The sequence below is a fragment of the Pteropus vampyrus genome, unplaced genomic scaffold, assembly GCF_000151845.1.
Source record: "Pteropus vampyrus isolate Shadow unplaced genomic scaffold, Pvam_2.0 Scaffold9, whole genome shotgun sequence".
Taxonomy (NCBI): domain Eukaryota; kingdom Metazoa; phylum Chordata; class Mammalia; order Chiroptera; family Pteropodidae; genus Pteropus; species Pteropus vampyrus.
The window spans coordinates 4428591-4440893 of record NW_011888790.1 but is presented as its reverse complement, the minus strand read 5'-3'; the positions used below and the strand labels follow the sequence as shown (position 1 = coordinate 4440893).

Here is a 12303-nt window from a genome sequence, read left to right as displayed (position 1 = left end):
TATTCCCATTACTCGATTTCTAGAATGACCTTTCTAAATTCAAGCTAATTCATGAAGCTTTATTTTTTTCCTGCTTTCAACATAGAAGAGCTTTCATAGGTCACCATCTTAAAGAATCAAACTTGTGATAAGATCAAAATTATTTTGTCTTTAATGATGACAAATCAGGAACACTTTCTACACCTTCTTTTAAAATTCACATCATAGGTCACAGATATGTTTAAATACACTCCATCAAATTCAAATTCAACTCAGAGTTAAAGAGTATGTTGCAAACCTTTAGGAAATGAAAACAAGGATCCAAGAGAAGAAAAGTTCTCAGTCTTTAAAAAAAAATCACCTAAGATAACTTTCATTTCAAAGAACATTTACCAATTCGGTGACAAGAGGACGGACACTTCCTATATAAGAAGATAGCTGTCGCTGTTTCAAGGTATGCAGAGTATTTTCCCTGAAAAAAAGGTAGAACTTCTTTTAAAGGAGAAACTTTAACAGTTCTATTTAAAAAATAAATCAAGTCAAAGTAAGAAAGAGTACAAACTCAGAAAAAAACATGAAAAAATGCTAAGTTTTAAAAGGCATTTTTCATTTTAGCACAAACGACTACGATTTTGAGCACATTTTTGTGTCCTTACTGGCCATTCATCTACGTTTTGTGAGGTATCTATTCAAATCTTTATACTTTTTATTGCTTTATCTTTTATTACTGATTTGTAGTTCTTTATGAACTATGGGTTCTATATGTTTCTTCCAATCTGCAGCTCTCCATCAATTCATTTCTCAATGATGTCTTTTAATAAGTTTTTAATTTTGATGAAGTCAAATTTCTGTCCCGATTATTGCTTTCTGTGACCTTGGGAAAAAAACACTTGCCTATCCCCAAGTCATAAAGATGTCCTCCTATGATTTCCTCTAAAAGTTTTACGATTTTAGTTTTTACATTGAGGACTATGATCCATCTTGAATTAACTGTTGGGTATGTGACACAAGAGAAGTATTGAGGTTAATCTTTTTCACATAGATATTGGTTTTTTCTGCGGTTTATTGAAAAGACATTCCTTTCCTCATTGGATTGCTCTGACACTTTTGTTGAAAACCAAATGACCATATAAGTGTGGGCCTATTTGGGGGTTCTCCACTCTGTTCCATTAATTACTAAGAAAAGGAGACTAAGTCATAAAAAACTTGCAAAAATCTTAAGGCATTTTAACTTAAAAAAATTATTTTTTTCTGAAAATGAAAAAAATTTGCTTCGAAAAATCAGTACTCAAGATTTAAACAAAAAACCAGTTGCGCTAATTTCCTAATTAGCTAGAGAAAATATATAATTGACTTATAGGCTTTGAACATATACAATGTTACTGAACTCAAAGGCAATCTGAACTTTTTCTCCAAGTCTTAAAATAAATTGTCCTTTTAACCTAGGAGTGCTTTCTGCTTTCAAGGTCCTACAATAATTTAGAAGTATTAAAGGATATAGAGAAGAGAAATTTTTTAAAAATCACAAGTAGAAACATGGCTCAGTATCTTCTTGATCAAATTATGATTATTAAGAAAATATAGCAAAGTGATTGTTTGAAAATATGAATCAGACCATGTCATTCTTTTATTCTCAAGGTTTCCCATCCATTTAGAATAAAGTCCCAAATCTTTACCTTGGCCTGCCTGTGAAAGTCCTATGTGAGCTGGCTCTCTTCAATCTCATTTCCTACCATTCTTTTCTCTGCTGTGTTCGCACTGGACTCCTTTTGCAAATACTTTACCTTCTCAGGGTCTGCAGTTTCTGTTCTTACTCAATGCTTGTCCCCGGATTTCTGCATGGTTTGCTTTTTCTATTTCCTAAACGCTTCTTACTCTTACTACCTGTTACTTAGACAGAGCCTTCCTTGATCACCTCTTTTACTTAAAGTGGTACCCCCCTCTTTATCATCCTTTATCCAACAACACTTTGAGTCTTTTTTTTTCAAAGCTCCTAATACCCAACAGGAAATTTATTTGGTTCTTTGCTTTCTTACTCTCTTAAACAATTATAAAGTCAATAAAGGCAGGGTTTTTTATGTGTTTTGCTCACAGACTGAATTAGTAAGAAGTGAATAAGTGTTTGCTGAAATGAATAAACAAAACCAATGTTAAGTGTTTTTAAGAACAAAAGTTTAGTGACTTACCAATATACCGATTTTGCATAAAACTCGATATTATCAGAAAAATCCCCAATCTCATCTTTGGCAATGCTTTCTAACCAATCTACTACCAGCTAAGAAAGAAAAAAAAGAGAGAGATTATTAACTACAATATCCATTGGTATTTTATTTGATGATGTACTTTGATTTCAAAAAAGGTTTCTGATTCAAAAATACCAAGTAACAATTTTTCCAACCACTATTTTTATTTTTTTAAGATACATAAATATTATGGCAAAAGAATAAAATTTTCAATAGGAATAATATGGTTTTTAACATTCCTGGAAATACTAGGGCTATTATTTGAAAATCAAAGAACAGGTTCTTAATTCCTTCTAATTACAAATAAAAAGATCAAAAAAATTAAGAAAGTTTTAAAGTAAAACAACTTCAGTTCTTTTATGGTATTTATCTTTTCTTTCTATGTTTCATAAAAAAATATTTAAAAATTTTAATCATACCTGACTTTGTCGGACAAGTGAATCTCTCTGAAATAATGCTTCCACAACTGCTTTTTCACTAGCATTAAGAGCCTATTTAAAATATATGTATATATATTTAAAGGAAAGAAAGAAGATACTCTAAGAATATTATTTCAACAGAATAGTAAAAGCAAATCTAAAATGAAGTATATTTAATCACCCACAAACATTTTACCACACAGAAAATCACTATATTCAACTATGAAAAAATTTTATAAATAAATTTCAAACTGCTAGATCAATTTGTGGCTGCTTTTACTTGACATTTTATTTCTTTGGGTACAGTTTGAATTTAAAAATTCTGTTTTCTGCAGAGATATTGTTTTAGGAAAAAAGAAAACACAAAATGAAACAAACAAACAAAATCATAATAAAGGGATGGATGCAGCCACATGACATATTATAAAACTAACATTTAAAAACATCTTTTTATTCTACATAAAAGAAGTTGATAGGTGATAAAACTCAACAATCTAAGGTTCTTAAGACTGACTTTAAAAGACAACTTGACAAAATTATTAGCAAGTAATATTAAGCAGTACAGTAAAAGGATAATATGTGTTAATCTAATCTATTAATCTATCTTATTCATGGGTTCAAGAAAAGCCACATGAACATCTGAACAGATGACAAAATGTCATTTGATAAAGATATCTTTACAAATTACAAATAGAATAGTTTGCTAATAGATTATCTAGCTGAAACCTATAGCAAATATTACACTTAATTATAAAGAAAGACACTCCTTTTAAAGTCCAGAAAGTAAAAAGAATAAGAATTCCTATAATTATTAACTTTACTTTAAAAGTTCTAGCTTACATATAAAACTAGAGAAAAAAAACTAAGTAGTAATCAGTATGAAAAAGGAGTCAAAAGTTGTCACTATTTGTAGATAATAGGACCCACCCACCAGAAAACCAAGACAATTAATGGAGAATTATTAAAACTAAAAAGTAAGATTAATAAATAGCCAAATATAAGATGAATAATCTTTCTAGATGTAGCTATCACTTGGTTGGAATAAGTATTTGTAGAATAAATTAAAAGATAGTAAAAAATATTTTAGCTAAAAAAGCACATTAACAGACATATGTGGCTGAAATAATTTATTATAAAAATTATACTTTTCTCCTTTTTTCATTATGATTACTTCAAACATGAATTACTTTTGTAATCAGAAAACGAAAAGTAATTAAACCCTAAAAGAGCATCTGGTCTCTATGGTTTTAAAGGCATATTTTCATTCAAGCCTTCAAAGAATAGGTAATTCCTAAAGTCTTCACACAGAGCACAAAAAAAAATGATAGAAGATTTATGAACTTGTTCTGGAGAGCTAGCACAATTCCAGATACCAAAACTGGATGAGAGTATGTCACACACAAAAAAGAAAATATGTTTGAATCATTAGCTAAGAAAATTTAGTAGTAATTTAGGAATATATCATGACTCAGTTTATTCTATCATGACTCAGATAATTCAACGTTAGGAAAACTGTTAATGCAAGCTATTACATTAATAAATAAAAGCAGATATCAACAAAAGCTAAAAAAAAAAAAAACTGACTGCATCCCAACTCTTAGCTAGTTAGGAGGGAAAAAAAAATCCTTAATCTGCAGTAAAACAAAAGCATTCTTAACAAAAGTCAGGGACGTGAAAAGAATGCCTACTATTACTGATATAATTGTATGGGTGCTCCTACTCAATTAAAAAAAGGTAAAAAATAAGAGATTAGAAAGGGTTAAGGAAAACTCACTATTTGTAGATTATTGCCAAAATAGAAAACTTAATAAAATCAATGAAAAGCTTACTGGAGCTAATAAAAGAGTTCCAAAATATGGCCAAATGTGAGCTTTACACATAAATCACTAACATTCTATTTGATAGTAGTAACTAATTACAAAATGTAAGAAAGAGAATCCATTCACAATTGGATTTACATAGAATTCTATAAATAGCACAAATCTATATACACTCTAAAAGATCTAAATAAATGTGGAGATATGCCATGATCATAAACAGGAAAATTAACATGATAAAAATGTCATTTCTCATTAAACTAATTTACAAATTCAATATTATTTCAATAAATATCCACATGGACTTTTAAAAAATAGAAACTGTAAAGTTCATCTGGAAAAAATGTATGCAAAAATAGCCAAAACTTTTCTTTTTAAAATGAAGAGGGAGAATAACCCTACAAGATATCAAAACTTCTGAGCTAAAGTGACTCAGTTGTGTAGTACTGGCTTTCAAATGAATCAATCAATAAAACGAAGAAGATATGATAAATGGTGTATAAGTATGATATGATAAATGGTGTTGGGATAAATGGATATATGAAAAAAGTTAATTTTCTTGTTTCCTTCATAGACAAACTCACTCCAGATGAATTTAAGAGCTTATTATGATTTAGATTTAGAAGAAAACACTGGAGAGAGAGAGAGAGAGAGAGAGAGAGAGAGAGAGAGAGAGAGAGAGAGAGAGAGAGAGTGTGTGTGTGTGTGTGTGTGTGTGTGTGTGTGTGTGTGTGTTTTAGGCAAGGCAACCCTTGGTTGACCTCACAGATTGCAAAGGACCTTATCAGCTTACAATCTCTTATTTTTTTATTTTTTACACCTACAGCACCTGGTCCTCCTAGGTAGTCTCTCATCCAAGTACTAACTAGGCCTGACCCTGCTTAGCTTCCAAGATCAGACAAGATCGGGCTTGTTCAGGGTAGCATTGCTGTAGATGAGAATATTTTTTAAATAGGTAGAAAAGGCCTTCCTTAAGATAGAAGATAGTGAATGACAAAGGAAAACATGACAAATGTGATCAGTTAGATATAGAAATGTCTGCTTTAAAAAGATCCCTTAAACAAAGTTGAAAGACAAGTGATAGAAAAGGGATTATCTTTAACACATGAGGAATTAATAGGAAAACGAGCAAGAGATATGAACACAAAATTCATATAATATAAATGCTTAAGAATGAAAAACACTCTACTTCACTAATGATCAATGATAGGCATATGAAAACAGTGAGTTATCTTCCCTCCAATTGGCAAATTCAAATGACTGATATCGGAGTAAACATTTTCATATACTGTGAGAGTGTAAAATAGTACAATCCATTAGGAAGGTAATATAACAGTCTCTACCAAACTTTGACCCAACAATTTCACTTCCAGAAATATAGGAAATACTTGAATACACAGGTAAGTATGAAGAACAATGTTCATTGCAATATTGATTACTACAGCAAAAATACTAGAAACAACCTAAATATGTCTAGCCGAATGTCTAAAAAATTATGGTACATTTATGCTCTAGTATACTATGAAAAAATAAGGTAAACTTAGTAAATTGACATTAAAAAAAACTAAGAAATATTGAATAAAAAACTCAGTATAAATGTATAAATGAAATCATACTACATGTTAAAAAACACAAACATTATGTGTGTATAGAGTAAGGAGACTAGATGAAATCTACTGCCACAATCCCTGCAAAAAATGATGGCGACTTTGGCTAAAGTGGTAGCAATACAAACAGATGAGTGGTCAGAGTTGGGACTGAAGAGCCAACAAGACTTGATGATGGATTAAATTTTGATGATGTGGCAGAGACCAGGGTCTAGACCGGCGATCTCCAACCTTTCTGGCACCAAGGAGTGGTGCTCCTATGAGAATCTAATGCTTGATGATCTGAGGTGGAGCTGAGGTGGTGATGCCAACACTGGAGAGCGGCTGCAAATACAGATGAAGTTTTGCTCGCTTGCCTGCTGTTCACCTCCTGCTCATCTCATGCTGTGCAACCTGGTTAAGGGGCCATGGATCAGTAGCGGTCCGTGGCCCTGAAGTTGGGGACGCCTGGTCTAGACCCTTACTACTCAAAGTGTAGTATACAGACCAACAACATCAGCATCAACTCAGAGCTTGTTAAAAATGCAAAACTTAGGCACCACCCCAGACCTACTCAATCAGATTCTGACCTACTCAATCAGAATCTACATTTTAACAAGATCCCAGGTGACTCATATGCATAGAATAACTTGAGAAGTGCTGGTTTAGAAAATGTTCAGGTTCCTTGGAAAGCTGGCTATAGTGCTGTCCAGTGAAAGATAAAATTGGGTTTGGCTTTTAACAGGCTGGAGTTACCGTGCTTGAAAGGACAGGACAGAACGGAACAGAATAGAATCATAACAGAATAAAAATAAAGTGCAGGCTCTTGAAGGGTGGCAAAGTCGCTGTGTTCTCCAGAGTCTGCTAGGAGGAAGAAAGAAAAATATGGGGAGATCATTTATAGAATGAGATAGAGCCAGGGGACTCTTTCCTTTTAGGCTCTATCTTCTCTTTGCTTGGAGTCTCTATGAGGAGTCTGCACAATTTAACAACTTGACTAACATCCTTGCTAGGAACCAAGTCACTGAATCCTGCAACACTTTACCCAGATAGCATAAAATATAAACCCCCAAGCTTTGGCTGAATGGCCTGAGGGACAACCCCTTAAATTTCTTAGAAGTTCAATGTTTGATTTAGAAGACAGTGAAGCATACCCATCTTCACCTTTGAGGGCCCTCTATCTGAAGGTAGAGCTCTCTAGACTACCACAGTTGTTCTTTCCAAGGTTTTACCATGCATTTCACGTTGATATTCTCATTTTCTCTTTAAAAATAACCCTCAAAACGACAATGAAAAAACAAACTATGTGTGTGTATATGTATATGTAAACATGCACAGAAAAATGTCTGGTAGGATATAACATACTATTGTTAGACTGAACAATAAGAGCAATAAAGAAGACTATTAACTTCTACTCTATAATACAAATCAATCTTTGAATATTTTATAGTTTATTGTATCTTTTATTTATTTGCAAAAATTTTTTAAATGAAGAAAGTCATGATAGAGGATCAAAAATCAAATTCAACTACTAAAAACATTTTAATTTTTAAGCATTTGTAAAGGAAAGAAATTAACATAAAACTTACAGTAACTGCAAACATATTTTCATCTTCTAAGGCAGATTGTATCCTGTCTCTGGAGAGAAATAACACAAAATAAAAAAGTCTTATTTCACATAAATATATAAAATTACCTTTTAAGCTACATACATCACAAACCTACATTCTAAAAAATGAGTTTCAATTAACTTAGCCATCATGCTTTAAAAACAAGATATAGTGGTAAATGCCTTCTGTGTCTGACACTGGCACCCAAACAAAACTTATACTTATTAAAAATACACACTACAAAGTCTTTAACAGCTACCTGCTAATGTATACATCTAACTTTTTAATATAAAGTTTTTGCATGGCAAAAATAATGATTTTCTTTCAAGAGAGCAACAGAATAAGAATCAAAACCACTTAGCATCTGAGAGAAGGAAAATTTGGTTAACTTCTTTCATACTTGCACATTACAAAATTCTATCTTTTAGTTTTTTTCTTTAACCTATCTTCTTCTAAGTATTGTAGTATTTTAGCACTTTCCTTAAATCTTTATACATATCCAATTTTTGGCCACTACCAGCTTTATGACCTAATATTCCTCTTCTCCCTAACTCACTCCTGACAATTAAGGCATTAGAAATGATAAATATCAAAAACAGAAGAAGAAACTATTTCCAAATATATCTTACTTTTTTATTTTGCCTGTTAGTTTGTTACTTTGTTTGTTTCACTTATGACTCCTATACAACTTTACCTATACAAAGAAGCCAGCAGCCTCCACGTGACCATCTCCTGCTGAAGAAGCCAGAGCATACTGGCTGTTTTTGAGAACTTCTGAAGTCCAGGTGTTGCTCGGCTCACTATTTTACTCAGTATATTCACCTGAATTACAAACACAGCGGTAAGGAGGTTTTCTATAATTCTGAGTAACAACTTTGTATTTTGCAAATACACTGGGCTAAAACTAATTATATGTATTGTACATATTTATTTCATAAATTTTTCCTGCCTATCTACTGTTTTATTACTGAATGTAATATAATATTCCCACTAGAAATGGCCTTAATTTGAAGTAATGTGTGTTTATGTGTGTACATATGTAAAAATTTAACATATTCTAGATTTCAGAGTCAACAATAACAGCCCTGGGTACATTTTTTTCTCCCTGTGTATCTACTCAGAAGATAAGCTAAATCTAACCCATACCTGACAGAATCATAACATGAACCAACGGAGTACCAATGAAAATTAAAAATAAGACATATTCAAATTATGCCTGAAAAATATTCTCCTAAAATTGACACCAAAACATCATTTCTAAGCCAAACTTCAAAGTCGTTCCTTGTTTTAAAGCAGTAGTTCTTAACCTTTTTGGGACTGAGACACATGTGAAGATCTAATGAAAGGTATGGATGTTCTCCCTAGAAACACAAAGTTGTTTATCAGGAGGTTTAAGGACCCACGGTAAAATAAACCTTTCTCGAACATTCTGATTAGTATCTCCTCTTATCAAAGGAAATTAATACATCTCCCCTAAATACAGTATGGAAATTCACAGGTTGATGCTGTTTAAAAAAAAACTAAGAGTACTGAAATTTGACGGTACTAATGGAGTGAATTAACTTACCTGACCACTACAAATGTTTTCATACTCTTCTATAAGGTCAAAAACTGTAGTTGAAGAGTGCTTCAAAAAAGACTGCAGGAAATCAGAAAACATACTCATGGATGCTAGAACAACATTAAAAAGAAAAGGGACAAAAAACATTAAGTGACATATTTCTGAGTAATTGTTTGAAAACTTAAAAGCATAGCTATGAGTCCTTTTTAACTGCTGTATTTTTTCAAAAAATATACTTGTGATAAAATACACATTACAAAATTTACCATTGTAATAATTTTTAAGTGTACAGTTCACTGGCAGTAAGTGTATTAACACTGTTGTGCTACCATTAGCACTACCCATTCATAGAACTCTTTACAGCTTGCAAAACTGAAACTCAGGATAGCCAAAGCAATCCAGAGAAAGAACAAAACTAAAGGCATCACACTTCCTGATTTCAAAATATACTACAAAGCTATAGTAAGCAAAACAGTACAGTACTCACATAAAAACAGATACACAGACCAACAGAATAGAGACTCCAGAAATCAACTCCCACATACATGGTCAACTAGTATTTGACAAGGGAGTCAAGAATACTCAATGGGGAAAAAATGGCAAAGATGATAGAGGCTCTGTTCATCCCTCTGGCGACCAAATCAAAGTTATGACGGAAACAAGGAGCAGCAGCAAGGAAAAATCACCTGGGATCTAGATGAACAAGCCATACAACTAGGGAGAAATCCAAGAAAGCACCCTGAAACGGCAGAAAGTAGGACAGAGTGAGGATGCAGGGCTGCCCTCTCCCGAGCAGCTAAGACGGAGGCTACAGCAGCAGCAGATGCCTCTTAAAAGGGCCGTGTCCGCGAACAGATTTTTGCTGTGACGGACTTGCTCACTCTTGAGCACCAGTGCCTGTTTGGCTGCGCACAGGGGGCACAAGGGACTTACAGGGAGATATTTTTGGAGTAAAGGTGGAGGCAAGACTCGTTTGATACAGAAGTGCCAGCTGTATCCATTGTTCCCTGTTGAGCCCTCCCCCGCCTAGTGCACGGACACAGTGCTGCCATAGCAATGACGTCATCAAACTCATTAACAGAGGTCGCTCCGCCCAGAGGATTCCCTGAAACTCTGCCTCCCCCAACCCCAGCCCTATCCAAGCCATATCCAAGTATATCCTCAGCAATTCAGATGCACTTTGCTGAGCAGCGCCTAGACACACACTGGAGGCAGCTGGCCTCCGTTTCTGGTGTGGCCTTATGAGGCAACTATAAGCACAGCATCTGTGGATTGCTTGCTGAATCTTAACAGGTGGCCCCGAAGGGGCAGAGGCTTGGACTAAATTTGGCCTGCAGCTGAACTCCTCTCAGGTGCCACTGGATACCTACTTCATAAATCCACACTAATAAGACCAGAAGACTTAGGAGCTTTGCCTAGTACATAGAAACAGACACAGAAAGGCAGCCAAAACGAGAAGATAAAGAAGCAGAAACCATATGACAGAATAGAACAGAGATCCAGATATAACGGAGTCAAACAATCTAACAGACGCAGAGTTCAAAACACTGGTTATAAAGATGCTCAATGAACTTTTGGGAAATGTAGAGAACTCCAACAAAGAGATAAAAATGGAGATGGAGATTATAAGAGGGAACCAGTCTGAAATGGAGAACACATTATCTGAGATGAGAAATATATTAAATGGAATAAACAAAGGAATAAACAAAGTGAATAAAGGGGATCACATGCCTTATCTAGAGGACAGGAAAGCCAATCAAGACACTCACACATAATGGCAAGAAAAAAGAGGCCAAGACTATAAAAATGATTTAAGGAGGATATGGGACACTATTAAGGCTCCAAATATTCGTCTGATCGGCGTAAGTGAAGAAAATCAAGATGTTGAACAGCTGTTTGAAGAAATAATGATGGAAAACTTGCCTAACCTGGTGAAAAAAATGGACATAAAACCCCAAGAAGCTCAGAGGATTTCAAAAATTAGGGATCCGAAGAGGCCCACACCAAGACATATCATCATAATTAAAATGCCAAAGGTTAAATACAAAGAAAAAAAATTTAAAAGCAGCAAGAGAAAAACAAATAATTACATATAAGGGAACACCAATACGACTGGCAGCTGATTTCTCAAGAGAGACTATGCAGGGCAGAAGAGCCTGGCAAAAATATTCCAAAGAATGAAGACCAGGATATACAACCAAGAATAATTTATCCAGCAATCTATCAATTAGAGTTGAAGGACAGATAAAGAGTTTCCCAAACAAAAATAAACTATAGGAATTAATCACCACCAAGCCAGAATTACAGGAAATGTTGGAGAGACTTCTTTAAGAAAAAAAAACATGTATGAAAAACGGGAATAAAGACAGGTAACAACTACATTCCTATCAATAATTTTTTGGATATGACAACAAATGTATAAGAAACAAAAGCAAAAATCAACGAGTGGTACTATATCAAACTAAAAGTTCTGCACAGCAATAGAAACAATCAACAGAATGAAAGGCAACCTATGGAATAAGAGAAAATACTTCCAAACCCTATATCTGACAAGGAATTAATCTCCAAATATATATAGCACTCATATATGTTAGCTTATGAAAATAAGAAATGATGAAGGACCTATGTAATAATGTGTAGGTACAGAGACACCAAAATCAAAAATTTTTTTTTTCCAAAAGAGAATGGTAATAACCAACTTAAAACCAGAAAGATCACAGTACTATTTGAAAACATAGCATCCGCATCTGGGCCAAAACAAAACATGTCCACAGTGTTAGATAAAAACTAAACCAAAAGAAAAAGAGCAGCTCTTTTAACAGCACAAATATAAAAAGAATAAAATTATTAAAGACTTGTCTAATAACCTAACAGGCTGCTAGTTACACTGAAGGATAAAATGGCAAGATGCAGCTCCAAATGAGAACTAAGGGGGAAGTTCTCAACCTTATAGGCTACTATATCAAACGGCTTAGCCATTCCCATAACCAATTAGCTTAACAAAAAAAAAATTTAGTGATGACACCCAGAAGTAGGAGGGGACAGTTTCTTTGACCTTAGTAAAGTGACAATCTACTTTGTTACAAAC

General features: G+C 33.6%; 1 protein-coding gene and 1 pseudogene across 1 annotated transcript in view; both read right to left on the bottom strand.

Moving 5' to 3' along the window:
• Positions 1-12303, bottom strand: part of NUP107 (nucleoporin 107) — a 35811-nt gene that overhangs the window by 17591 nt on the left and 5917 nt on the right. The window contains exons 5-10 of the mRNA XM_023520370.1: positions 9222-9560; positions 8349-8476; positions 7634-7682; positions 2642-2713; positions 2166-2254; positions 373-451 (exon numbers count right to left, since the gene is read on the bottom strand). Of these exons, the coding sequence (XP_023376138.1) occupies positions 373-451; positions 2166-2254; positions 2642-2713; positions 7634-7682; positions 8349-8476; positions 9222-9560 (756 nt within the window). The remainder of the gene's footprint in view (positions 1-372; positions 452-2165; positions 2255-2641; positions 2714-7633; positions 7683-8348; positions 8477-9221; positions 9561-12303) is intronic.
• On the bottom strand, positions 5276-5394 carry LOC111730094 (annotated as a pseudogene).